The following is a 26,769-nucleotide window of genomic DNA, read 5'->3' as shown; positions in this document are numbered from 1 at the left end:
TAGCAGAACATAGCTGTGCTGATGAGGGGATTGATGCTTGTGGGGGGTTTACAGACGGTATCAGGAGAGGATGCTTTTAGTGCATGTGATAATACATTACATAGAAGGTTGCGCGGTGGCACAGTGAATAGCACTGTCACCTCACAGCAAGAAGGTTGCTGGTTCGAGCCTCGACTGGGTTCTCCCCATATTGGCGTGGGTTTCCTCCGGGTGCTCCGGTTTCCCCCACAGTCCAAACACATGCAAAACAGGTGAATTGGGTAAGCTAAATTGTCCCTATTGTATGTGTGTGAAAGAGAGTGTATGGATGTTTCCCAGTGCTGGGTAGCAGCTGGAAGGGCAGCCACTGTGTAAAACATATGCTGGATAAATTGGTGGTTCATTCCACTGTGGCAACCCCAGATTGATAAAGGGACTTAGCCGAAAAGAAATGAATGAATATGCATAGAAGATGTTGACAGATGTTTAATATCTCTGCCTCTGCCGATTTCACTTTTGCACACATTATACAGTATCACTTTGTTTTATCTGCAGCATCACTGACTGTAAAATTCTTCCACAGAGAACATGAAGTTTTTTTTTTTTTTTTTTGACTGGTGGAGGACCAAAAAATGGCTCAGCTGCAGTCTCACTCTTTTTCTGGGTGCCCAAATGTGTTTGAGGAGTTTCAAGTTAATAAAAAGTGACGGGAAGCTATGCTAAGGTTAACTAACGTTAGCCTATAGCATATATCTTGCTGTCTGCAAAAGACGTACCATATAACTCCCATAAGTGCATACTATTCGACACAACTGCACAAGCATCGTTTTAACCTTTATAAACGAACGTTAACGTTACTCTGTCAACAGTCTATTGTCTAAATTACTGCGCTAACAGAGCTAACGTTGCGTAAACAGAGAGCACCCAATTGCAAATGTCAAAAATGCAGCGTAATGGAATATCCCGATCAAACTACGCTTCAAGTTTATAAACTGCATCTGGAACCCAATTAAGCTACAAAAATTAATTTAACAAAAATAGTGATGCAGTGAAGTATTTTTTTAGCTCAGCCGAGCCTTCTGTCTGTTGCTGTGGAGAAGCGCCCTCCGACTTCTGACTGAGCGAGTCTCTTTCTCTCTCTCTCTCTCTCTCTCTCACTCACTCACTCTCACTCACTCTCACTCACTCACTCACTCACTCACTCACTCACTCACTCACGCGGGCATGCACTGTGGTCTCATGAGGAAATGCTGCTTTTTGATACAATGTTTTTCTTGCTCCCGAATACAAATAATTTTTCAAGTATTTGTTCGAAATAAGTATTCGTAAAAACACGCTATTCGTGCCTTTCCGAATACCGTATTCAGGTTCGGCTCCACCCTTATATATATATATATATATATATATATATATATATATATATATATATATATATATATATATATATATATATATATATATATATATATATACTACTTTCCCAAGTATACATAACTACTGTAAAAAAAATCAGCATCCTGTACTTACTTTCAGTATTATTTTTGCTTGAACTGATCCGATCTAATCTGCTTATATGAAATGAACCTGCTCCTACGGAGGCTTGAGCTACCAGAACTGTTAATATAACAACAAGCCTCAGGTGAGTTTTGAAGAACGAAATGATCCTGGATCATGTCAAATTGTCAATAACCAAATCCAGCTGAGCAATCCACATACGAAAAAAGGACTTCTGGTCTGATGAATCTTGTCTGTGATCAAATTTAGCTAAAAAAAGATCACACACATAAATTTTAGAACTTATGTTATAGTGTCTGTTGTCAGGGTTCTGCCACTTTGGTCTTGTAAATTCTTGTTTTGGTGGCAGAGCTCTGACACTACTCCTCCATGTCTGGTCCTGTTTCTGTCTCTGTGTGCGCGCGCGCGCCGTCGTGGGTGTACGCAGAGTGTGCGCGCTGCCACTTGATGTGGCCGCGCACGCTCTGCGTCCCTCAGACGCGCGCGCTCTTGTACTAGTGTTTGTGTTTGTTCTGTCAGCAGCGCGCTGCTTTATTCTCGGCGCCTCCGTCTAGTTGGTTTCAGTTTTGTTTGGCGCTGAGATGAAGCATGCGCGTTGCTTATGTGTGAGCGCACGGTAAGGTGTTTATCTATCGTGTGCTCGTGTCTTGCGTCTCTTGTCAAAGCACGTGGCTTGGTGTTTACATTGTGGTAACGTGCTTTTGTCGTGTGTTTCAGTGTTGTTTGTTGTCATGAACATGCGGTTAATGAGTTCTCTCATTGGCTGCATGTTCTTGTCCTGTTAAGTGAGCGCATGACTTGTGTGTCTCTCTGTGTCATGCGCTCTCCCGTCTATTGTCTTGTCCCACCCTCCTTGTTAACCCATTATTAGTTAATTGTGTTCACCTGTTTGTGTGTTAATTTTCTACAGTTTATATACCCCTCACATTTGCTGTCCTGTGCCAGTTCGTCATCACTTGTTGTTGTTTGAACCCTTGTCTTGTCATGTTTCCAGTCCTGTTCCTGACCATCCAGCCCAGTGAAGTTTGTTTGTGTATGTATTTGTTTTGTTAATGTTTTCCCCCTCGGGGTAGTTTATTTTGCATTTTATTTTATTTTTATTATTTAATAAATTCCCATTATTCCTGCACTTGAGTCCTCGCTCCTTTTTCCCCATTTCCCATCACCAACCCTGACAGTCTGTATGGATTAATAATGACATTAATTGTATAAAACAAAAGTTCACTTAGATATTCAGATACTAATATGCTTGCAAAAACAATAAGCAAATTATAAGCATTTCAATAAAGTTAGAAGAGGTACTGAAGTGGGTCAGTTTTCTGCTGAAAATAAGGGTAGAAATGGTTCAGATGACACTTCTAACCAAAAATTAAAACCGAAAGCATGGGAGCATTATGTTCAGAAAAATATATTCTTTGCTAATTATAGGAGCTATGACCTTGGTGGAAAACCCAACAAACACATTTACGTTGTAGCGATGTCTGCACAACGTTGTATTTTTTCAAAGGCAACGTTGCCGCTTGCGTGCTTGCAACATTGTCACAACGGAGAAATGTAAGACATGAGGAGGCTGTAGCAACGTTCAGCAACCGCGAGACGGCGTTCTTACTACTTGTATTAATATTTTTTTGTGTCAGTTTATCAGTACTGGCTATAATACAGGATAAGCAGTAATTATTTTACAGTATTGCTTAATATTAAATATTGTTCATTTCTTTTTTCCTTTTTAATTTAACAACTGCATGTGTAAACTTTGTAGTATAAAAATGCCACACAATTGAATATAATCAAACTTTTTATTATATATTTCACAACATTTAATACATACAGTTCACATCTAATCCATGCAAGCAAACAGTATAAAATAAAGTTTAGATTTTATTCTCTCTCTCTCTCTCTCTATCTCAGTCTCAGTCTATATATATATATATATATATATATATATATATATATATATATATATATATATAAATATATATAAATAACTAAAGGGTAAACAAACAATAAAAATAAACAAGAAATCATTAAAATGTAAATAAATAAATATATAAATTATAATGCTGACACTGGGCAGTGAAACTCTGGATGGAGAATACAGCTGACCGGGGAGCGCAGCTGAAGACCAGGCGTAATTGTTGGTATAGAGAAAGCAGTCAGAGGAAGAAACGAATCCAACTGAGAATCCAGCTTCAGAGATGGATCCACAGCAGACACAAGTCAAAATAGGCAGTAAACAAGAGAGGACAGATAAGAGCTTCACACAACAGGACTACACAGGAAGTGACTACTGACTAGCAAGTTTATATTGAAGCTTCAGACATTTATTGTAATTTCATTACATATAAAATCTCCAGTAATTATGTAGCCTACTTTATTTTAATTTTTTAAATAATATATCATATACTAAAATTACATACAATTAAATAAATTTAGAGATACAGGGAAAGCAGGTGTGAGTTAACAGAAGTAAGAGTTAGTCTCCTGTAGTTGTGGCGTTGCTCGCTATAAAATGCAATGTTAAACTTAGTGTCATTTCAATAACAGCTGTACAAAATAAGAAAGTTTTTTTTTTTTCATTATCAGCATGATCTATTTTCCACATCATAGACATACTGTGTTTTAGGTAACATAACTGCATTTAATATGATAGTAAATATAGTAGAGTGGTATACTCTTTACCTCATTAAATTCTTCTTTCCATAGATCAGGAATTACAGCAACACTTATCTGAGGTGAATTCAACAACTGTAAACATTCTGAAAGACATGTTACATAAATAATTGTAAAACAACATTGAGTTGTTAAACAATAGAGTTTTATGCAACTTACGCATAATTAAAATCCAGAAATTATCAATAGAAGATTACCTCCATGTGAAAATAGCCTGTTGAGCAAAGAAAAAAAAAGTGGATATTAAATTCAAACATCAAAAGACCAATCAAAGTAGCAATTTAGACTAGCAGATCTTTTTATTGATATCAATATTAACTAGGCAATTTAACATCAATTTATATACTTTAACTTATGGGGATCACCCAAAACTGACAACTCTGTCAGTTAGCCTCATCCTTTACTTGTTCCAAACATATTTAGCTTTTTTCTGCTGAACAATAAAAAAGATATATTAAATAAGCTAGAAAATGTAACTATTGACTTCCGTTGTGTTTTTCCTACTATGAAAGCAGATGCTAACAGACTTCAGATTATTTATTTAAAAGACTGTCTTTAGTGGGGCGAGGCAGTGGCGCAGAAGGTAGTGCTGTCGCCTCACAGCAAGAAGGTCGCTGGTTTAAACCTCGGCTCAGTTGGCGTTTCTGTGTGGAGTTTGTATGTTCTCCCTGCCTTCGTGTGGGTTTCCCCCGGGTGCTCCGGTTTCCCACACAGTCCAAAGACATGCGGTACAGGTGAATTGGGTAGGCTAAATTGTCCGTAGTGTATGAGTGTGTGTGTGAATGTGTGTGTGGATGTTTCCCAGAGATGGGAGTTGCGGCTGGAAGGGCATCCGCTGCGTAAAAACTTGCTGGATAAGTTGGTGATTCATTCCACTGTGGCGACCCTGGATTAATAAAGGGACTAATCCGACAAGAAAGTTAATGAATGAATGACTGTCTTTAGTGTTCAACAGAATAAAGAAACTTAAAGATTTGTAATCACTTATTATTTAACGGGTAATTAATTTGTGAGTACATTTTCATTATTGAATGAACTGTTCCTTTAACGGGACGCAATATGCACAGAGGGTTTTTTGTATTAAAGTAAATTTGTGTGTTTTGTAAAAAGTGGGTCGGCTGGGATTGTGTGAAGTATCCATAACTGACTGATCTGGATCATATGGTGAGTGCAATATGAAATAAAGCTGAACTTCAAAAATATTATTGTCCATTTGAGTGAAGACAAGGGGCAGGAAAATTATCAGGAAATTTTTTGTCGAGAGTTTTAACAATGTCTTTAATGTTGTCGCCGTGCTGAAATATTACTCGCTCGTGATAACTTCATTACGACTTTTTTGTGAGTGTGATGTTGGAACAGATTGTTGTCGAAATAGTGGGTTTGTTTGAATATTCACAATTTACATATCTTAAGAAGAAATAAAGCAATACTTACGTCTCCTCGGTGGTTGATGAATGAGACGACAACTTTTTGAAATTTAAACTGATTTAGCTGTCACCAGTAAATGTTGTGGTCGTCCACGCCACCTAAGCACAACCTAAAGCATGCGGCCCTCATGATGTGTAAATGGCAACATTATGACATCATTGTGACAACCTTTAGCAACAACGTAGAATCCTCAACCTTTTTGCAAGGTTGGTACAACGTTGTAAGAAGGTCACTAAATTGAGGAAAAGTTGTGTGTTTGTTGGGTAGGACCTTCAATGAAAATGTGATGTCATTTTGTGTCATTGTCATGCTTCAGGAGCTTCTCTTACAGTTGACATTGAATCTAAATGTACTCTTCTTGTTGTTTTATGAATATAGTTCCGCTTGTTACAAACGATGCACTTCATTATTTTAAAATGTAATGTAATGCAATGCAATGTGTATTTATATAGTGTATTTATCGTGTATGGCCATACACCCAAAGCGCTTCACAATCATGAGGGGGTCTCTCCACACTCCCACCAGTGTGCAGCATCCACTTGAATGATGTGATGGCAGCCACAGTACAATGGCGCCAGTGCATTCACCACACACCAGCTATAGGTGGTGTGGAGAGACAGTGATAGAGCCAGTTCAGTGGATGAGAATGATTGGAAGGCCATGTTAGGGCATTTGGCCATAAAACCAGGGTTACACCCAAAATGACTATTTTTCACTTCTGATCACAGAAGGCCTTTAGGGCGGGTCTATCAGGAAGTGCCTCATTTCTGCTCTGCTTTCATCCATTCACCAATCTTCCTTTGTTTTGTTAGCAACACCCTTCCAACATCTTCCAACTATACAATCAATCATCGGACAAAATCATGCATCACCCAAATATCAGAAATTGTTTGAATTGGATGTTTGTCATGATAGCAAAAATAAGGATTAATAAGGATGAAAATACAATTCTATTGCGTGCCAACCAAAAAATTAAATCCAAAAACTAATTTGTCAAGCAGTCTGGTGAGAGCATTGGGGAAGCTCAACCCAGCCTACCAGGTCTTCAAGTGTGAGATGAGCACTATTGATAGCTTTCATGTGACATTAGTGGATTGCCCACCTGGTTCTGGCTGGAAGGTAATGACAATTATTTGTATTATTTAATAAATTACACATGCATTCTAAAGTACTAGACCTTTATTGTACGCTGCTTTAGTACCAAATCATAATTACAATCACCTGCTGATTTTACCTGTTTTCCATCCCATCATTATTTAACCAGTTTACCTGATTACTAGCCCTAAACTGCTGTATTTGCACATATATGTACAATTTTTTAATTATTAGCCCCACTTTAATTTTTTTTTCTTTTTAAAATATTTCCCAAATGATGTTTAACAGGGCAAGGAAATTTTCACAGTATTTCTGATAATATTTTGATTATTTGTGTTATTTCGGCTAAAATAAAAGCAGTTTTTAATAAAAAAAAAAAAACATTTTAGGGACAAAATTATTAGCCCCTTTAAGCTATATTTTTTTGATAGTCTTCAGAACAAACCATCGTTAAAGCTTGCCTAGTTAACCTAATTAACCCAGTTAAGCCTTTAAATGTCACTTTAAGCTGTATAGAAGTGTCTTGAAAAATATCTAGTCAAATATTATTTACTTTCATCACGGCAAAGATCAAATAAATCAGAAATGAGTTATTAAAGCTAATATGTTTAGAAATGTGTTGAAAAATCTTCTCTCCGTTAAACAGAAATTGGGGAAAAAATAAACAGGGGGGCTAATAACTCCGACTTCAACTGTATATAATATGAACTTGCATTTCATGTAATTTTCATATATTGCAATAAATCTGATTTTTATGTGAGTTTCTCTTGACCTCGAAGAAAGTATATTCTGTATGGAAAATATATACGCAATAAAGAACACAAGCTGCATCTTTTATATGGATCCATCCTATTTATGTAGGAGCAGAGCCAGAGCAGAATGAGGAGTCAGAACATTGGGCCAAAATGACATTGAGACAAGATGAGGCAGGTATGGATATCTAAGATCATAATTTAGCATTCCATTGATATGAAAACTGGTTGCATGTTGCATATGTCAGATTTATTGCATGATGTGAGCACAGAAATGCTGCAGCTATCAAACAATATTTACTTATTCAACTGAGTCAAAAGATAGGTCAAATTAACCAAATGATAAAATGTCTCCAAAGAAATGTCATACTCATTTATTGAAATATTTTAGTATGGTAAATTTTAGAAAACTATTAAAATACAGTAGCTTACTTTGATGCATGATGTGTTACAAAATGCTGATTTAAACAGTTTTTTCTTAATACTTGTCAGGAAATGTCTAAAACCTGACCACTAACTGCCTCTTACTCAAAAGATATTGCTACAGCACAATGTTGATAAACTGAGGTCTGCACTCAGACACATACAACTAGCCAAACATCATGGATTACCTAAAAAAGACAGTCTCTTGCTTAAAATCCTTAGTTTATCTCTCAAAAATAAATATCTGTGTCAATGGACAGTGCCATCAGAATGATTTGTCCTTGATTTATTGTGTCATATAAGTCAGTCAAATTACTTAGTCATGTTGTCAATATAACAGGGTACTCTGGAGTTACGATCTTCTATATTTCCTTTATATTAGATGTCTCCCTGTAATGAAAAAAATTACAGAACAATAAATAAAAAAACAATAAAAATAAAAGAACAAATATAAACAGTGCTCAGCATATTTAAGTACACCCTTCAAAAATGTATCTTATAAATTAATATTTTCTATAAGACACTAAACAATATTATATTTGTGTATATACATTAGTTTAGGCAGTACTGGAGCCAAATCTGGAGCAAATCTAAGAAAATAACTTATGATAACAGCCCAATAATACTACACAAAATATTATATTCAAGGAAATATTAAAAATTAGACTTTTTTTTAATAAAAAGGAAAAATCATGAAATACTGTATATATATATATATATATATATATATATATATATATATATATATATATATATATATGTATATATATATATATTCTTGAATCTGATTGGCTGATAGTAAGTAATATCAGCACCCGTAAAGCCACTTTACCCTTTGTGTATTACTCCGCCCACATACAACGAGCAAAAAGCAGACACTACATATCTAAAGTTTAAAAGATGCTTGCTCAGCTGTTTAACTGTCAGCTTTTGAATCCAACGCGGAAGAAAGTAGTTCCTCATACAAAAGGGTTTTTGAGACTCTCCTTTGTTGATTTAGTTTTTATATACACAATTATGCCGTCAAACTGTTGTATAAATGCAATATCACACGCGTAGCAGTATATCTCGCACCAACGCACGCCTCCCACCAGTGCAGATATACAGCCATATCGCACTGCTACTCATGTGATATTGCTCATATATATTTATATATATAAATTCCTCTGGGTGCTCCGGTTTCCCCCACAGTCGGACATGCAGCACAAGATAATTGGGTAGGCTAAATTGTCCATAGTGTATCTGTGTGTGTGGATGTTTCCCAGAGATGCGTTGTGGCTGGAAGGGCATCCACTCTGTAAAAATGTGCTGGATAAGTTGGCGGTTCATTCTGCTGTGGCGACCCCGGATTAATAAAAGGACTAAGCTGAAAAGAAAATAAATATATATATATATATATATATATATATATATATATATATATATATATATATATATATATATATATATATATATATATATATATGTATATATATATAAATTATTAGCCGCCCTTTGACTTTTCTTTTTTGTTTTTCTATTATTTCCCAAATTATGTTTAATAGAGCACAAGGAAATTTCACACTTTGTCTAATAATATTTTTTCTCCTGGAGAAAGTCTTATTTGTTTTATTTTGGCTAAAATAAAAGCAGTTTTTACATTTTATAGTCTACAGAATAAAAACCATCATTGTACAATAACTTGCCTAATTACCCTAACCTGCCTTAACCTAATGAACCAAGTTAAGCCTTTAAATTGCCCTTTAAGCTGTATAGAAGTGTCTTGAAAAATATCTAGTCAAATATTATTTACTGTCATCATGGCAAAGATAAAACAAAACAGTTATTAGAAATGAGTTTTAGTAATTTGAATTTTTTTCAGTATTTCATTTGAATAAAAATGTATTATCTTCCTATTTCTAAAGAGGTTTGGTGATTAAAATATTATATTAGTTCTCAATTGCTTTGATTTATTTCTCCATTAAAATGTTACTTTTAAAAACAATAAGTTTAGATCTTTAAGCAGTTAGCTTCACTAACAGCATTGTTCACTTCAGAGTGGTATTTCTTATGGATTTAGGCAATTCTGTCTAGTTTGGACAAAAACTAATTGCACATGACTGATGAGTCAATTCTCATTTAAACTGTTACTCTTCAGTAAATAAAAAAAATATTTTTCTTTGTGAAAGCCTTCACACTTAAACTGTTTATTCACTTACCAAACATTTGCATTCACACATTTACACCATAAATATGTGATATTGACATTGTTTTTACTGTATTTCTTGATGTGGTACAGATCAGATTTGAAATTCTCAGATCAGAATTGAAATTTGCACAGCAGTAAATTCACTTTTCAAAACAACACATACAAAACTTTTGCTCAAAATCCTTCATTCATCTCTCAAAACAAAATTTCTGTGTCAATAGATAGATCGGTGTCATCAGAATGACAAGTCCTTGTGTCATTGTGTATGAATAAGACACCCTCATGTTGTCAATAAAACTGTACTTTGGAGGGGTGTTCTGATGTAAAATTAGTCTGATTTTTATTTATTTATTTTTGCTCTTTCTACTGTAATTTGTTGGCAGATCATGTCATTGTGATACAGAAAGGAAAAGAGAGCACTGCAAAGCACAAAGAAAAAAAAACTAAAGTGTGTGAACATAATACAATCTCCAAAATTCACCTGCGAGAAATTTATCTACAAATTGTAGATTACAGTTTTTCTCAGTAGCTTTAGTGCATTTACAACACTATTTACATTTGCACAACAGTTAATGCATTTCTCAAAACAATTAGTACAAACTACAAAACCTAGTTGATAGCAAGTGACACACTTTTGCTGGTTGTCAAATGGGTTTTGCAGTTTGTACTGTTTGTTGTGAGAACTGCATTAACTGTTAACAAATACGCCCAATGTTCTGTGGCCTTGGCCAAATTTCTGACACAATAACTTGGTTTTGAAGCATACATTACATGTTTTTGGGGACTAACTACATTTCGCAGACATGCCATAAAGTTCTGAAGTTCCAGCAGTTTTGAGATTTGCCCTTACAGTTTAGAGAAAGTTAAGTCTGTTTTAAAAAATGTGTCAAAGCAATTGAGAAAAACTGTAATATCTTGTTAATAATTGTGTTTTTTTAATTAAAATTTATGACCTATTCACTGAGAAATCTGTGGTAAATTTACAGGTATCAACAATTATGATTTAATTGATCATATTAAATATGAATTACAAAGTTTTATTTTAAAAAATACCAACATGTTAAAAATTGTATCCATTTTATCTTCACTGTTACTAGACTCAAAAAGATGGCATAAAATGTAAACAGTGGATATTTATAAAAGTGGCACATGTGCACACACTAAGCACAACTAATACCTGGTTTAAGGACTATTCTATGCCTGTAGTCTATTGGCCAGCAAACTCACTCTAGACCTAAAACATATAGGGCATATGAGATATTGCAAAGATGCAAGACACCAGACCGAACACCTCAGCACAGCTAAAGGCCTTTTTTTCAGAGCAATGACGTTCATAACACCTCAGCATGCAGTGCCATAGATGAATCACCTGCCAAATCACATTGATGAAATAATTCATGCAAAAACAAAGCCCAGACCAAGTATTCAGTGTTTTACATGTTCATGTTCAGCAGTACAACATTTCTGTGTTAAAAATCTTTTTTTTGGTCTGAGATACTGAATATTTAGATTTCATTAGCTGTGAGTCAAAATCATCAAAATTAAAAGAAATAAACACTTCAAATATATACATTTCAGCATAATTAATCTATATATTATGAGTTTCAATTTTGAATAGAATTAGTGAAATTAATCAACTTTTTACATTAGAATGACATTCTAATGATTGAGATCTACCTATACTTTGGTGAGGTTGGGATTTATTTATGCATTTATTATTATTAATATTATTATTAGTTATTAAATAGTTTTATATTCATTTAAATTACAGTTAGCCACAAAAGAATATGTGTATCACAAAGATTTGCAGCTGTTATTTCATAATGTCGCTCAGGAAATGTCTGAAACTGCTTCTTACTCAACGGGATTGCTACAGCATATTGTGAAGATTTTTTGAGTCCTAGTATAATAGTGTACATTTATAATATGTACTATTTTATAATAAATCTAATATAGTGCGTTGAATTATATAACTTAAAAATAAATATAAATGGCTCTGGGCATTAAATGTGCAATGATAGAATCAATAGAAACGAACCAAGTAATTTCAGATTTTAGGTTGTTAAATTGTTTTTGTGTACGAATTTACTTAAGTCTCACGTGAAGTGTCTAAAGTTTACCTATAACGTATATTTTAATAATAAAAAGTGAAGCTTCCTACATATTGCAAAATGTTTTTGTCGTGTTTTGTTCCTAATCCTTGGTCATGTAAATCCCCAAATTCTATAAGCAAATACCAAAAAATAAATAAATAAATATGTTGGCTACTGTGTGTGGGAAAACTCCCCGGAAGCGCGGAGGATCCCTTTGGATAGCGAAAGCGTGAGTTAGTGTGTTGCGTCAAGCGCTCTGGGGCGAGCCTTTAAGAAGCTCGAGGTCGAGAAACACACAGCTATCAAAAAGTAGTTCTGGTAAAAGGTCTTCACGTAGGTGCACAGTCTGAAATGTCTACCTTTCTTTTCACCGTTGCCGCGATTCTCCTAACGCTTTTGATTGTGTGGATATGCGGTCACACACGGAAAAGGTGAGATGAACTCTCGGTCATTAACTTGCCTCTGATGATTCATTTTTACTCATTTTCATTTTAATAACTATAGTGCAGATCTCTTATAACGGCATGTAGTACACGTATATAACAATTATTAATGTTAGTTACATGGAAACTATCATGTATATAGTATATACAGTAGATCCCTGGTGAATTTTAGCTTTAACATTGTTTTGAAAAGTATTTTAGTGTACTTTGTATTGTATTTCAAATGTTATTTTATTTCAATAGTTTTAATATTCATATATACATACAATGCTCCACATAAATGAGTACACCTCTCATAGATCTCTCTTTTAAATGTATGTTCTCTATAGGATGCTTAACAATATTATATTTGTGCGTATATATTACAATTTTAAAGCCAAAACTGGAAGTAATCTAATGGTAACTCCCAAAAATTAGTACACACATTACTGTAATATGCTGGGCATAAATATTAAACAAAATTTAGTAAACAGGAAAAGTCAAGACAAATATTCTTATTTTTTACATTTTTAGTTTGTAATGTTTTTTTTTTTTTACAACAATTTGTTTGAATTTAAATGAATTATCTATCTATTCCTAAAGATGTTTAATGATCAGAATCTCGTTTTAATAAATATATTTATTTAATGAAACTGTTTTTTGTTTTTGTGAAAAGTGGGTACATTACAAAGTTTTCTATTCATTTTATACTGTCCAAACCGTATATTGTTTTGTCCTCACCCTACCCTATCCCTAAACCCAACCATCACAAGAGACTGTGTACAGCTTTCCTCTCTGATTAAACTCATCCTGTGGGATTTATAAGCCTTTTGAGAAACGAAGACATCACCAATGTCCTCATATTTCACCTTCTTTTTGTAATACCTGTGTCATTCCTATGTCATTATACAGATTTGTGTCCTGATATGTCACAAAACACTTACACAGACACACACATACACACACTATAATATATTCATTCATTCTTTCATTTTCTTTTTTCGGCTTAGTCCCTTGATTAATCCGGGTTGTCAGAGCGGAATGAATCGACAATTTATCCAGCACGTTTTATGCAGGTTGTCCTTCCAGCTGCAACCCATCTCTGGGAAACATCCGTACACTCTCATTCACACACATACACTACGGACAATTTAGCCTACACTCTTAGAAACAAAGGTACACGAGCTGTCACTGGGGTGGTAACTTTTCAAAAGGTACACATTTGTACTTAAAGACTCCATATTGGTACCTTAAAATAATATATTAGTACCTACAAAATTTTAAGAGAAACACTTTTGTACTTTTGCATGTTCTCTCTGCGTTCGCGTGGGTTTCCTCCGGCTGCTCCAGTTTCCCCCACTGTCCAAAGACATGCGGTACAGGTGAATTGGGTATGCTAAATGTCCGTAGTGTATGAGCATGAATAAATGTGTATGGATGTGTATGGATAGGTTGTAGCTGGAAGGGCATCTGCTGCGTGGAACATGCGCTGGATAAGTTGGCGGTTCATTTAGTTGTGGCGACCCTGAATTAAAAAAAGAAAGTAAGCTGAAAAGAAAATTAATGAATGAAATAAAAACTTAAATCGAGTCATGTACAGTAATTGGTTTAAAAGTTGAGCTCAAAACTCAAAAATGTCCTGAAGTTTCATTCATTCATTTATTTTCTTTTTGGCTTTGTCCCTTTATTAATCCTAGGTCGCCACAGCGGAATGAACCGCCAACTTATCCAGCACATGTTATACACACAGAGGCCCTCCAGCTGCAACCCATCAATGGGAGACACCCGTACACACTCAATCACAAACATACATTACAGACAATTTAGCTTATCCAATTCACCAATACCGCATGTCTTTGGACTTGTGGGGGAAACCCAAGTGAACATGAGGAGAAAATGCAAACTCCTGTGACCTTCTTGCTGTGAGGTGATTGTTCTACTCACTGCACCACCTTGTCGCCCATTTTGAAGTTTGTTGCCTTAAATATATTTAAGCTGAGCCAACTTAGTTTTTTCACAGTGCACTTACCTTTAAAAAAATGAGTCAGCGACATCTAATTATTTTTTTCTGCTATTTAACAATGCAGACTGCACAAACAGCATGTTCTCAAAAACAAAGCAAAAAACAAAACAAAACAAAAAACACTCGCCTTTGTAAGATCTGGATTCAGTCTTGTCCATTCCTCAGACTGTCGTTTATACATTTATTAATTCATTCATTTTCGTTCAGCTCAGTCCCTTATTTATTAAGGGTCACCACAGTGGAATGAACCGCCAACTTATCTAGCAAATGTTTTATGCTGTGGATACCCTTTCAGCCACAACCCAGCACTGGGAAACACCCATACACTCTCACAGTCACACACACTCATATACACCACTGCCAATTTTCTTCACCCAAATTCGTCTGTAGCACATGTCTTTGGACTGCAGGGAAAACTGGAGCACCTGAAGGAAACCCTCGCGAACACAGGGAGAACATGCAAACACAGAAATACCAACTGACCCAGCCAGGACTCGAACCAGGACTCGAACCTTCTTGCTGTGAGGCCACAGTGCTAACCACTGAGCCACCTTGGCGTCTTATACATTTTTTAAATTGTCCTAAATTGTCCTGTATGAGATTTTTAATCTGACCATTATTACTGTGTTTGTTTGCAGGAAACCGGGGGAGCCTCCGCTGGTGACTGGCTGGCTGCCTTTCATTGGTGTCACAAAGGATTATGTCGCCAATCCTTTAGGCTTTTTAACAGAGACTCAGAAAAAACATGGGAATGTTTTCACATGTTTGATTGCTGGGAAGTACTTTACCTTTGTCACAGACCCCTTTTCATTCTCGTCTGTTGTCCGGCAGGGGAAAAACCTTGATTTTCAGAAGTTTGCTATTAATTTTTCCCAACGGGTAAGTGACATTATTTGAAGTTTGGAGAAACAAGCTTGGCTAAAGAGACTTCAACTGTATCTGAGGCTCTTATTTGCATGTTAAGCTGTTCCAGCCAACAGATCTGTTCTTGTTGTTTCTGTTTTGAAAGCTCGTCTGGGAAAATTTTAAGGAAATGTGAAGTTAATTACAGTATGTAGCTGTGGTTCTCTGGGTGTGACAGACTAAGGAAGCACCTAAAGCACACCTGTTGGAAGGACAGACCAATTGGAGATCATCATAAAAAGCCCATCCCTAGATACCGCTTTGATTTACTTAAATCACATTCTAAAGAACACATTTTTCCTGTGTGCTAGAAGGGAAGCTTGGTGAGACAGCTTGCTCTGAGTAACACAAGTAACCATGTGTTCTCTTTCGATCACTCAGTATCTCACTGAGAGAATGGTACGGGCAATTCCCTCAAATGCATTCAGAAGCCACTGAAACCTCTTAATTTTCCCAACACAGTGTGAATGCCACAGTAATATCTAGCTGACCCTAAGCATTTCACAGATATCACTACATTAATAAAATATTTGAGGATAGTAATACCGACAAGAGTAAGACATCGTTCAAAACTGTAAAGGGTTTTATACTCATACTTACAGGAAATTAACAAGAAATCAAGATGACTGAAAGCATATGAGGAACTCATACTCAATAAGAGATTTTCAATCCATTAATTTGAACCTAATTACTCCACTAAATCGTTTTTTTGGCATTTGGAATAGCACATCACAATAGTGGGACAATTTAATCAATGTCAGGTCATCTTTCAGTCAAACTCTGTGGTGTCAACCATCTTTGTGCAAATATCTGTTACTCATTTTAAATGAAATGCATAAACAAATACACTCCTGATCTAAATCTTAAGACCATGTGAAAAACAGTTGTAAAACGTTTCATTGGTGGATTGTAACCTGCAGGTAAGTAGCCGCTTATGGCCCGTTTCCACAGTGGAAACGGGCCATGAGTGATACAGTACGGTATGGGTCACCTTTATCAGGCTTGTGTTTCCACTGCCAAAATTGGTACCAATTTTGTGGGTGTGGTGTATGACAAAAAGTTTCAGACAGTGTCATTCTCGCTTAAGGAGAGGTCAGAGTAAAGCTTTAGGGGTTGTTCACAAATCATATGAGAAGCACTTCTCACAACACAGATCCTGTATATACATAAATACTTGTGTATAAATGTTCATTACTAACCTTTCTATGAACATGATTTGATTATAACTGCAGATTAACGAGAGTACAAAGTAGCCTACTGTAACATCTGCAATAAAATAAAATAAATAAATGTCACATATATGGCCCTTACAGTCTCCTATATGTTACCAATTACAGAAAAATTACACACAGCATACATTTAGGCCTTTTTTCTTGGCTTTGTGGCTGTTCATCAAGACAACGACAAGGTTTGTCTGAGCTCTGATCGACCATGTCTTGTTATTATATGTATATATTATAACAATGTAATGTCTCCGCTGTGTTTTTAAAAATGGTGGTTCCTTTGTTTTCATTCTCCTGCTTGTCCACAAGCGAGTGACGTATCTCTTGAAACCAATAGTGTTCAGCTGCTGGTCTAGCTTCGTGTTTTGGTACCCTTTTGTCGTGCTAGGTACCCTTTGCAAAGGGTACCCAAAAAGTGGTATGGTACGGTTCCCTTTTTGGTACCCTTTTGGCCATTGTACCTAGTACAGTGGCCATTTATACTGACAATACTAAAATCTAAACACAAAAATGGCTAATTAACTGTACATAGTTTGTGATCTTGTTTTTTTCACTTGTGAATTTATTGCATTTAATTGTATATTAAGAAGATATAAATTATGTTCATTTAAATATTAAATATTGCTTTAAATAAAATTATTAAAAAAAAAAAAAATTCTACAGTGAAAAAAAGATAGAGAAAGAAAATTTTAAGTTTCAAATTTTGAGCCCCACATCTGGATTTGATTAAGGCCCTCAAATCACTAACTCAGACCCTGGTAACCAGGTTATTAATACTGTTTCAAAATCCCAAAAGAAGAAACTGGAGCAAGTGACAAAGAATGAATTTGATCAACAGTTTAAGACCTTATCCTTAAAAAGATGTTTGCACAAAATATGGCTTTCATGTCATTGTCCTTCATGCATTCACAAAGGCATGACCTCATGAGGACAATGGCAAAAAGATAATTTCTCTTATTGAATTTGGCAGGATTGTTGATCTGCACAAGCAAGCTTCTCACAACACACCATTGCGGTCAACTTTAAAAGCAGTAAGACAGTCATTTTACATTTCTAAAAAGATCGTGACAGTTATAGGACAAAAACGTCAAGTGGTTGACCCTTAAAAAGATTCACCTGCACCGAGCCGGAGGAGATGGGCTGTCCATCAAGACCAAATATCAACCCAGAATAAGGCCCTTTCTGATGCTGACATCATTCCAATAACCGTAAAACCACATCTGCAAGAAAAAGTCTTGAATGCAATGTAACAAAGTAATCAACCAGGATGGTGGAACTACTCACAATGAATCTATTTTTGACACTTTTAGTTCTGCTGTGGCTTTTATTGGTCTGTGGTTTTAAAATATAGATCAGTTGAAGAGCTGTTTGAATACACATTCAGTTTTTATAGTACATTGTACATTGCCTGCGCTTTGTTTTTATCACTTGCTCCGGTTTCTACTTTTGGCCTTTTGAAGCAGCCCTTACAACCTGGTTACAATCCATCAGTGCAAAATGTGAATACTTGTAGTTGTTTCCCTGGCCTTAAGATTTTGATCATTAGAGCATATCATATGAAATGTATACTTTTAATTGTTTTACCCATTTTTTTGTATGTCTGTTATAATAATCTGTCTATCTATCTAAGGTCTTTGGACATGCTGACTTCAACTCTCCCCAATTGAGTGGAAATTACAGGGAAATTCACAGCATTTTCCGACAGACACTTCAAGGTCCGTCGCTGCAGCATTTAACCCAGTCCATGTTGTGCAACCTGCAGACAGTTTTAGAGCGATGTTTACCTCATGAACATGACTGGCTTGAAGAAGGTCTTCAGAGTTTCACCAACCGCATCATGTTTGAGGCAGGCTTTCTCACTCTGTTTGGAAAGGAAGACATAGGATTTCTTCAGGACCATGGCATGTCAGGAAACAGAATATCCATGCCAAAAGCAACACAAGACTTTTTGGTGTTTGATCATGCATTCCCTCTACTGGCTGCAGGAGTTCCCATTGGTCTGTGTACAAAAGCATGGCGAGCAAGGGAAGCCTTAGCAGAGGAGCTACTTCATGATGAACTTCATCGGCGGAAATGTATTTCAGATCTGATTCAGCGCAGAATGGACATATTTGACCGCATGCTTTTGGACGAAACTGGAAAAGCGCGAACACACGTGTGCATGCTATGGGCATCACAGGCTAATACTCTGCCAGCAGCCTTCTGGAGCCTGTACTACACACTGAAGTAAGTTGGCACATCATATAGATACATAATTAATGTAGACAGTGAATCAATGTCAAAATGTACATCAAATTATGTAACAGCATTACTCTCTATGAAATGTGTTTATCACTGACAGCAAAAATTGTTATTAGCGACTAATAGAACATAGATTTAGTAGCATCCATATGTAGAAAGATAAAGCTGTCTAAAAACTTTTGTGCTACAGTCATACTGTGGGGTCCATTAGTTTTAAACCTAGCTTTTGCTTCTGTTTTTTAAACTTTGTTTTTAAAGGGGTGGTTCACTACAATATCTTATTTTAAACTTTAGTTTATGTGTAATGTAGCAACAACCTCTCCAGTTGGCTTAGATAGCTTAGCAAGGCCTACAGCGAACAAAGTTTGAGGTCTACAAAAAAATACATCTGGGTTAACGAGATCACAAACACTTCAGGTTACGCGCATACACCACAGTAATACACCCTGAGGAGTGAAGGGACGTGGCCAGAGGTGCTGTAATGTTATAGCAGAGAAAGCTAAAATGGCATCCAAATGTTGCTATTTCCACAGAGCTTCTTTTGTTTCTGTATTTGGGCTTCCAAAGGACACGACACAACGAGAGCAGTGCTTATAGTTTTAAATTTAATTATGTTCCAGAGAATTATATATATATATATATATATATATATATATATATATATATATATATATATATATATATATATATATATATATATATATATATATAATGTATATATATATAGTTAGCATTTGACAAAGGACAGCTTCTAGAATCTTTTGGCTAAAACTCCTTAAAGATTGATCTATTACATGCATAGTGTCTAGTGTTAACGGTATGTTGTAGCAAGGTTGTAAACAAAGACGTAAACAACTAGAAATGCTGTTTGGCACCATTAACAATTTAGCTACAAGTTCATATGTATCTGTCAAACCAATGTAAACACACACAATCTTCACCAGGGCTGCAGTGTCTCTTTATGTGGCTGCTTTCAGTGAGTTCTACATCTCAAATACCAAATTCGCAAAAGATATGTGAACATTTCATATTACTTACACATGCTCATAAACTGGATATATGTGAAAGACACTTGTCAGATTTTATTTTAGAGAGCAGGCATGAGGTTCAGCTGTGTCCTCTGTATCATATTGTGTCTAATTCAGGCACAAACTGATATAACAGCTACTCTGACAGTATTTACACAGCGCAAAAGCGCATGCTTGTAGGCACATGTCGCTTTTACTGGTGATGTAGAGCCGATCAGCGAAAAACAGCATATTATGTTTGCTGACCAATCAGAGCCTCTTGGGGGCGGGCTTTCAGTGGAACTAGAAAACATGACAGTAGCAGTATATAATCATTTATAATGTATATGAAAAAATAACGTGACTTTTCAAAAATGAAGCATGAGCACACATTGCTTTGCATCTTATAAACACAACCAAGCCTTAAAAATATGCTACGGACCACCTCTTTAATATGCTTATAGATTGGAGGTTGGTCCTGTCTGTACGGGTGTCACACAGGGCTCTGTAATTGGTCCCTTCCATTTAAACATTTGAAGTTAATTACTTCGTCATCTTTGAAGATCTTTTGATGTTGACTATTATTTTTACTGTACATGGATGACATGTTTATTCAAAACCAGGTCAACATGTAGACATCTGCAATTTTCAATTTCGTTTTTAAGATTAAAGGTTAATTTAATATAATTTTCAAAAAATATAGTCATGCTGCTCCCTTCATTAAACTGGCAACTGGTGGCTCCATTGCTTTGAAGTTGATAGTTTCACCATAGGATCTATGAAGTAAACTAAAAATCGTGCTCATTTTACAGACTATGCTGTCCTTCTGAATGTTTGATTGACCATTGTTTTTTTTTTTTTGTTTTTTTTGCATATTGATAATTGTATTGAAAATCATCTCAGATTATACAATTTAACATTTTGAGCCATCAGGAGTTTTGCACATGTGGAATTCATACCAGATTTAATTATGCTATCTTGAAAGTAGGATGTCCAAAATTCAAAATTTGTATTGTTTCTTCAAATATTCAACACATAAATTATATTTATAAATTATATTATATATAATTTATGTATATAGACTTGTCTGTTTACGACCACAGAGCACATGAATGCAATGTAAATTGAAGTGTATATGTGTCTATACATGTATATATACTTATGTTTATTGACCTTTAGATCTGTCGACGCTTTCACTGCTGCACGCACAGAAGTCAACAGGGTTCTGTTGGGTCAATCATTAAACAACAAGGATCAAACAGTCTACCTTTCTAAAGATCAGTTGGACTCTATGACTGTATTAGGTAGGTGATTTTTTAGATCAATGTTTTCCAACAGTGTTTTAGGGGTATTCCTGAAAGCATGTTTAAATTATGTTTTATCCTGAACTCCCGTTTTATCCTGGACTAATCCACATTATGATTACTCAAGGTATGTTCGTTCCAGCACCATGCCCATGAGGAAGTTCAGGCAATTCACAGTTAAATATAAATACCCAAAGCATTCTCAACTGAATTTTTATTTTGCTAGCGCACACTAAAAAACTTTAATCAACTTAAAAACAATAGTTTTGGTTATCTTCAATTAAGTCTGATCATTTGCTTCAGCAAAAACTTTAAATAACATACACATTTTGTTTACAATTATACATAACAGGAAGAAATATTCCTTAAGGGTTGCCTTTAGCACACACAGGAGCAGTTTGAGGATAAAAAAAAACTGATAGAGGTCTTGAAAAACCACATCTGACACTAATTCAGAACCACATCTTCAGACCACAAATAAAGATAAAAAGTACTGTAGAGTAAATCATAACCACATATCCACTGAGTTAAATGTTAGACTTTTAAAGACATTTTTAAGACTATTATAAATGAAATTTTACACTCATAAAGGGATAAAGGCTAAGGAATTTTTTGAATGACCCAGATGGAAAAGATTTTTACTAGACCTATTAAAAATAAATTATTATTAAATACATTTAATAATACAACAATTCTTTAATAATAAACAATTACAATATTTTTTATTTTATTTCTTAGCAGAAAATGTTAAATATTGTGTAAATAAAAAAGCAAGCCCTACTTTTTCCAACATAAACTTTCTTTAATATAAAAAGAATAAAAAAATGTTTTAAAAGTTTTAGAAACTATAATAAACTAAATCTATGCACAACAGTCTGTCCAGGTCAGTGTCCTCAGCAGTAAATACATGGAGAACTTTTAAACAAATCTTACTGTAAGGAAAATAATGAAACCATAATTCTAATTTTAATTATAAAATTACCTTTTTAAATAAAAAGTTTCAAGTTTTATTGAGATGGCCTGTTGGTGATTGGATGGGTTTTGCCCAAATTGGGTACTAATACATGAACTAAGGAAAATTAAGACCTGTTTAAATAGAGATTTAAGGCCTACAATACAAATTGTTTTGTAAATTTAAGACTTTTTAAGGCCTTAAATTTGGATTTTCAGATTTACTACATTTTAAGTTTTTTACGATCCTGCAGAAACCCTGTAAACATAACTGCTGGTCATCTTTATTTCTTTACAGCTAGTATTCTGCCAGCGTAGCTTTGTAACCAAATAAACTTTTTTTTTCCTGAAAATCTTCTCATGTGATTTTGATCAGGTCCCCAGCCGAGACCTGTTCTGCATTCAAACCATACTTACCAAGAATGACCTAATAGCAGTACATCTGAGACATAAATCACTAAACATCATGGGCAGGCAAGTTCAGTCTTGAAGAAATTATTCTGCAGAGTTTTGCTTTAGCCCTATATAAATACACATGAACAATCTAATCTACTGCCATGCCGAGTTCAGGTGAGGTCATAATTACCATCATTTTATCGTTTTTATTTAAAACTGCTATATGTCTATTGTTTATGTCCACATTACTTTTTTATACAGATATCTACACTGGCAAAAGATTGCATTTTACCAATAGAAGTGCCACTATTTTTCTCTGGTTCTACATGATGTGCAGTTGTCACATGGTACAGGTCGTAGCTTTCAGAAAAGTCCCTGTTCACAAGTTGTAATTATGCGTTCTAAAAGTATATGTAACGCTATTTTACTAGATGAAATCTTGTATTTATGCACTATAATTACACATGAACACATCTAGGGCTGGGTGGTTAATTGGTGGTTGCATTGGTGTGACTCTATGAATGAGTCACTAAATCATTCACACAATTTGTTTATCAGTGCTGGTTTATTCAGTAATGAAACAAGCTGTCAATAATAAGTCATTTATTTACATTGATGGCTCCATTAAGACTCTTTATTATTCAGGGAAACTGAATGATATTTAACTGATGATTTTAAATTTGATTCAACAAAAATACCAAAATTAACCTTGGTTTCTCAAGCTAAATAACAGTGATATTAGATAAAGAATAAGACACTGCTTGTTGTATGTTTAATTATAAGCAACAGCATTTTTTCTTTTGTGATCTAGTCTAATGTTTATTAGAGAATTAGCTTATGTACTTTTGTTTTTAGTTTTAAAATGTTTTCATTTATTATTATTTTAATTAATTGTTCATGTAATATCTAAGTGATGTTTCTACTTTTTCAGAAAGTATTATAGAGGAAGCTCTCCGTCTGTCTAGTGCCTCCATGATGATACGTGTTGCCAGTGATGACTTCACTCTGACACTGGAGTCCGATCAAACAGCTGCTATAAGAAAAGGAGATTACATTGCTCTCTACCCTCAGCTCTTACACTTGGATCCTGAAATCTACCCCAACCCCACAGTAGGTGTACAAACTTGTGTCCATTTCTGTTGTTCACTCTCAGAAATAAAGATACAAAAGCTGTCATTGCAGTGGTACCCTTTCAAAATGTAAATTTTTGTATGGTGGCATGGTGTCTCAGTGGTTAGCACTGCTGCCTCACAGAATGAAGGTCGCCGGTTTGAGTCCCGGCAGGGCTAGTTAACATTTCTGTGTGGAGTTTGCATATTCTCCCCGTGTTGGTATTGGTTTCCTCCAGGTGCTCCAGTTTCCCCTACAAGTCCAAAGACATGCGCTATAGGTAAATTCATTCATTCATTCATTTTCTTTTCGGCTTAGTCCCTTTATTAATCCTGAGTCACCACAGCGAAATTAACCGCCAACTTATCCAGCACATGTTTTACACAGCGGATGCCATTCCAGCTGCAACCCATCTGTGGAAAACATCCATACTCACTCATTCACTCTCATACACTACGGACAATTTAGCCTACCCAATTTACCTGTACCACATGTCTTTGGACTGTGGGGAATAACCGGAGCACCCAGAGGAAACCCACGCGAATGCAGGGAGACCATGCAAACTCCACACAGAAACGCCAACTGACCCAGCCGAGGCTTGAACCAGCGACCTTCTTGCAGTAAGGCAACAGCACTACCTTCTGCGCCACTGCGACGCCTATAGGTGAATTGGGTAAACTTAATTAGCCATATTAAATGTTTGTGTGTATGCAAGAATTTGTCAGTGTTTCTACTGGGTTGTGGCTGGAAGGGCATCTGCTGCATAAAACATATGCTGGAATAGTTGGCGGTTCATTTCGATGTGGTGACCCCTGATAAAATAAATGCTTAAACCAAAGGAAAATAAATGAATGAAATTGGCTCCCACAGAGTTAAACAGTTAAGTTTTACCATTTTATAATCCATTCAGTCGATGTGCATATGTGGTGGAGCGCTTTTAGCTTAGTTTAGCATAAATCATTGAATCAATTTAGATCAGTAGCATCTCTCTCTCTTTATAAAAAAAACATTGTTGATAATTGTCCTATTTATAGCTTGTCTCTTCTGTAGTTTCATACAAAACAAGTTCTACCATCGTTTTTTCAATAACCTACCTTTTAAATAAATCCATTCTTGCGTTCTCAATATATACATTTAATATGTATTACTTTTCAGTCTGTTAAAAAGGTTAATTGCATGGACGTATGAAAATGATTTGTTTTGCACTGAACAGTACGTTTTAAACAGCAGTAAATCTGATATGCCATGGATTTTAATGGTTATTTCATGTCATCCCAATTGCCTGAGACATTTGTTCATCTTTAAAACAAAAATTAATACCTTTTAGTTGAAATCAGAGAGCCTGAGGTGTTCATTTATTCATTCATTCATTCATTTATTTTCTTTTCGGCTTAGTCCCTTTATTAATCTGGGATCACCACAGCAGAATGAACCACAAGCTTATCCAGCATGTTTTACGCAGCGGATGCCCTTCCAGCCACAACCCATCACTGAGATCCATACACTCTCATCCACACACATACACTACGGACAATTTAGCTTACCCAATTCACCAATACCACATGTGTTTGGACTTGTGGGGGAAACCAGAACACCCGCAGGAAACCCACGCCAACACAGGGAGAACATGCAAACTCCACACAGAAATGCCAACTGACCCAGCGGAGGCTCGAATCAACAACCTTTTTGCTGTAAGGCGATTGTGCTACCCACTGCGCCTACCCTCTGAGATATTTAAAAAGAAACATTGTCAAAACATTTAATGTGTTTCAGTTGTAATCATACAAAGCTCCAAGGACACTTGTGTAGCAATTTAATAAGAGCATTTACATTTTAGAGCCAAACTAATTCTTTAACTTGCAAATACAATGTTCTTCTGTTTCCTAGGAGTTCAAATACAACCGCTTTCTGGATGAGAATGATCAACCAAAGACTAATTTCTTCAAATCTGGCCGACGACTGAGGAATTTTTTGATGCCGTTTGGTTCTGGTGCTAGCGAGTGCCCTGGCCGTTTCTTCGCAGTCTATGAGATTAAACTGTTCCTGGCATTGACACTCTGGCATTATGATCTGCAGCTCCGGGACCCTGATGTCCCCGTGGTTCAAGACAGTGCCCGTGCAGGCCTGGGTATAATGCCACCCTCACAAGATGTTCTTCTAAGATTCAGAAAAAAACAGCGAACACCAGGGAATGAGCATAAAGATACAAAATGAAAGAAGATCATATAGTTACCAAATTATGTTTAGCAGAGCAAGGATATTTTCACAGTGTTTACCATAATAATTTTTCTCCTAAATAAAGTTTTATATGTTTTATTTAAGCTAGAATAAAAGCTGCTATTAATAAAAATAATAACATTTTAAGGTCAATATTATTAGCCCCCTTAAGCAATATTTTTACTTAACCACTATTATGCCAGTGGGGGTTCACGGAAATCATGCTCAGTGTAGGGGTCGCGACTGCTAACCTGCCTAATTAATCTAGTTAAGCCTTTAAATTGCAGAGTATCTTGAAATTATCTAGTCAATTATTATATACTGTCATTATGGCTAATGAAAAACTATTCTTTCCATTAAGCAGAATTTGAGGAGGGCTAGTAATTCAGGAAGGCTAATAATTCTGACATCAATTATACACATGGACCATGATATTATTGCCTATAGATAAAAAGTGGAATGTAAATCTTTTCTATTTTAAATAGTGATTCAATTGGTTGTTTCTACAAGACTTTCTTTTATAACCAAAATTATTTTATTACACATTTTGCTTAAATGGGCCTAATAATTCAGTTACACAACAATATACTGCCTGAAAGCAACTAAATAACATTTTTTTGGAAAATATCAGAGTCAGTTACATTTTCCATTAACCCTCAGGGGTCAGCAACCAACCAAGAAGGCCCACGTGTTTTGGGGTGTCTTCTCCTAATAACGCAGAAAAAAACTAAAATTATACTTTCAGTTTTGATCATACAGATAAGAGCAATACATCAATCCAATAAGTCAGGTGTCTACTTCTTTTGTGTACACTCACAATAACAACAAT

The 26,769-nt window shown here is 35.4% G+C and overlaps 2 protein-coding genes across 6 annotated transcripts in view; one reads left to right on the top strand and one right to left on the bottom strand.

Annotated features, from left to right (window-relative positions):
- Window positions 1–26,769, bottom strand: part of LOC147843211 (uncharacterized) — a 501,869-nt gene that overhangs the window by 120,859 nt on the left and 354,241 nt on the right. The window lies entirely within an intron of this gene.
- Window positions 12,441–26,565, top strand: cyp7a1b (cytochrome P450, family 7, subfamily A, polypeptide 1b). 5 transcript variants are annotated; one of them, XR_015496294.1, is made up of 7 exons: window positions 12,441–12,574; window positions 15,227–15,467; window positions 18,345–18,940; window positions 21,142–21,266; window positions 22,594–22,691; window positions 23,545–23,723; window positions 25,611–26,565. XR_015496294.1 is itself a non-coding variant. In XM_087261972.1 (7 exons), exons 4-7 carry the CDS (start codon window positions 18,459–18,461, stop codon window positions 25,935–25,937), a joined length of 1,113 nt encoding a protein of 370 aa, XP_087118098.1. In that variant the 5' UTR covers window positions 12,441–12,574; window positions 14,263–15,109; window positions 15,227–15,467; window positions 18,345–18,458; the 3' UTR covers window positions 25,938–26,565. The 5 variants fall into 5 exon arrangements, 2 of the variants coding, with proteins under 2 accessions (XP_087118098.1, XP_087118097.1); XR_015496293.1 differs by having other exon boundaries at window positions 22,594–22,787; window positions 22,875–23,723; XM_087261972.1 differs by lacking the exon at window positions 22,594–22,691 and adding an exon at window positions 14,263–15,109.

Source organism: Danio rerio, chromosome 7 (genome assembly GCF_052040795.2).
Source record: "Danio rerio strain M-AB ecotype USA chromosome 7, GRCz13ab, whole genome shotgun sequence".
NCBI lineage: Eukaryota > Metazoa > Chordata > Actinopteri > Cypriniformes > Danionidae > Danio > Danio rerio.
Note: the sequence above shows the minus strand (reverse complement) of the source record. Positions and strands in the feature narration are given on the sequence as shown.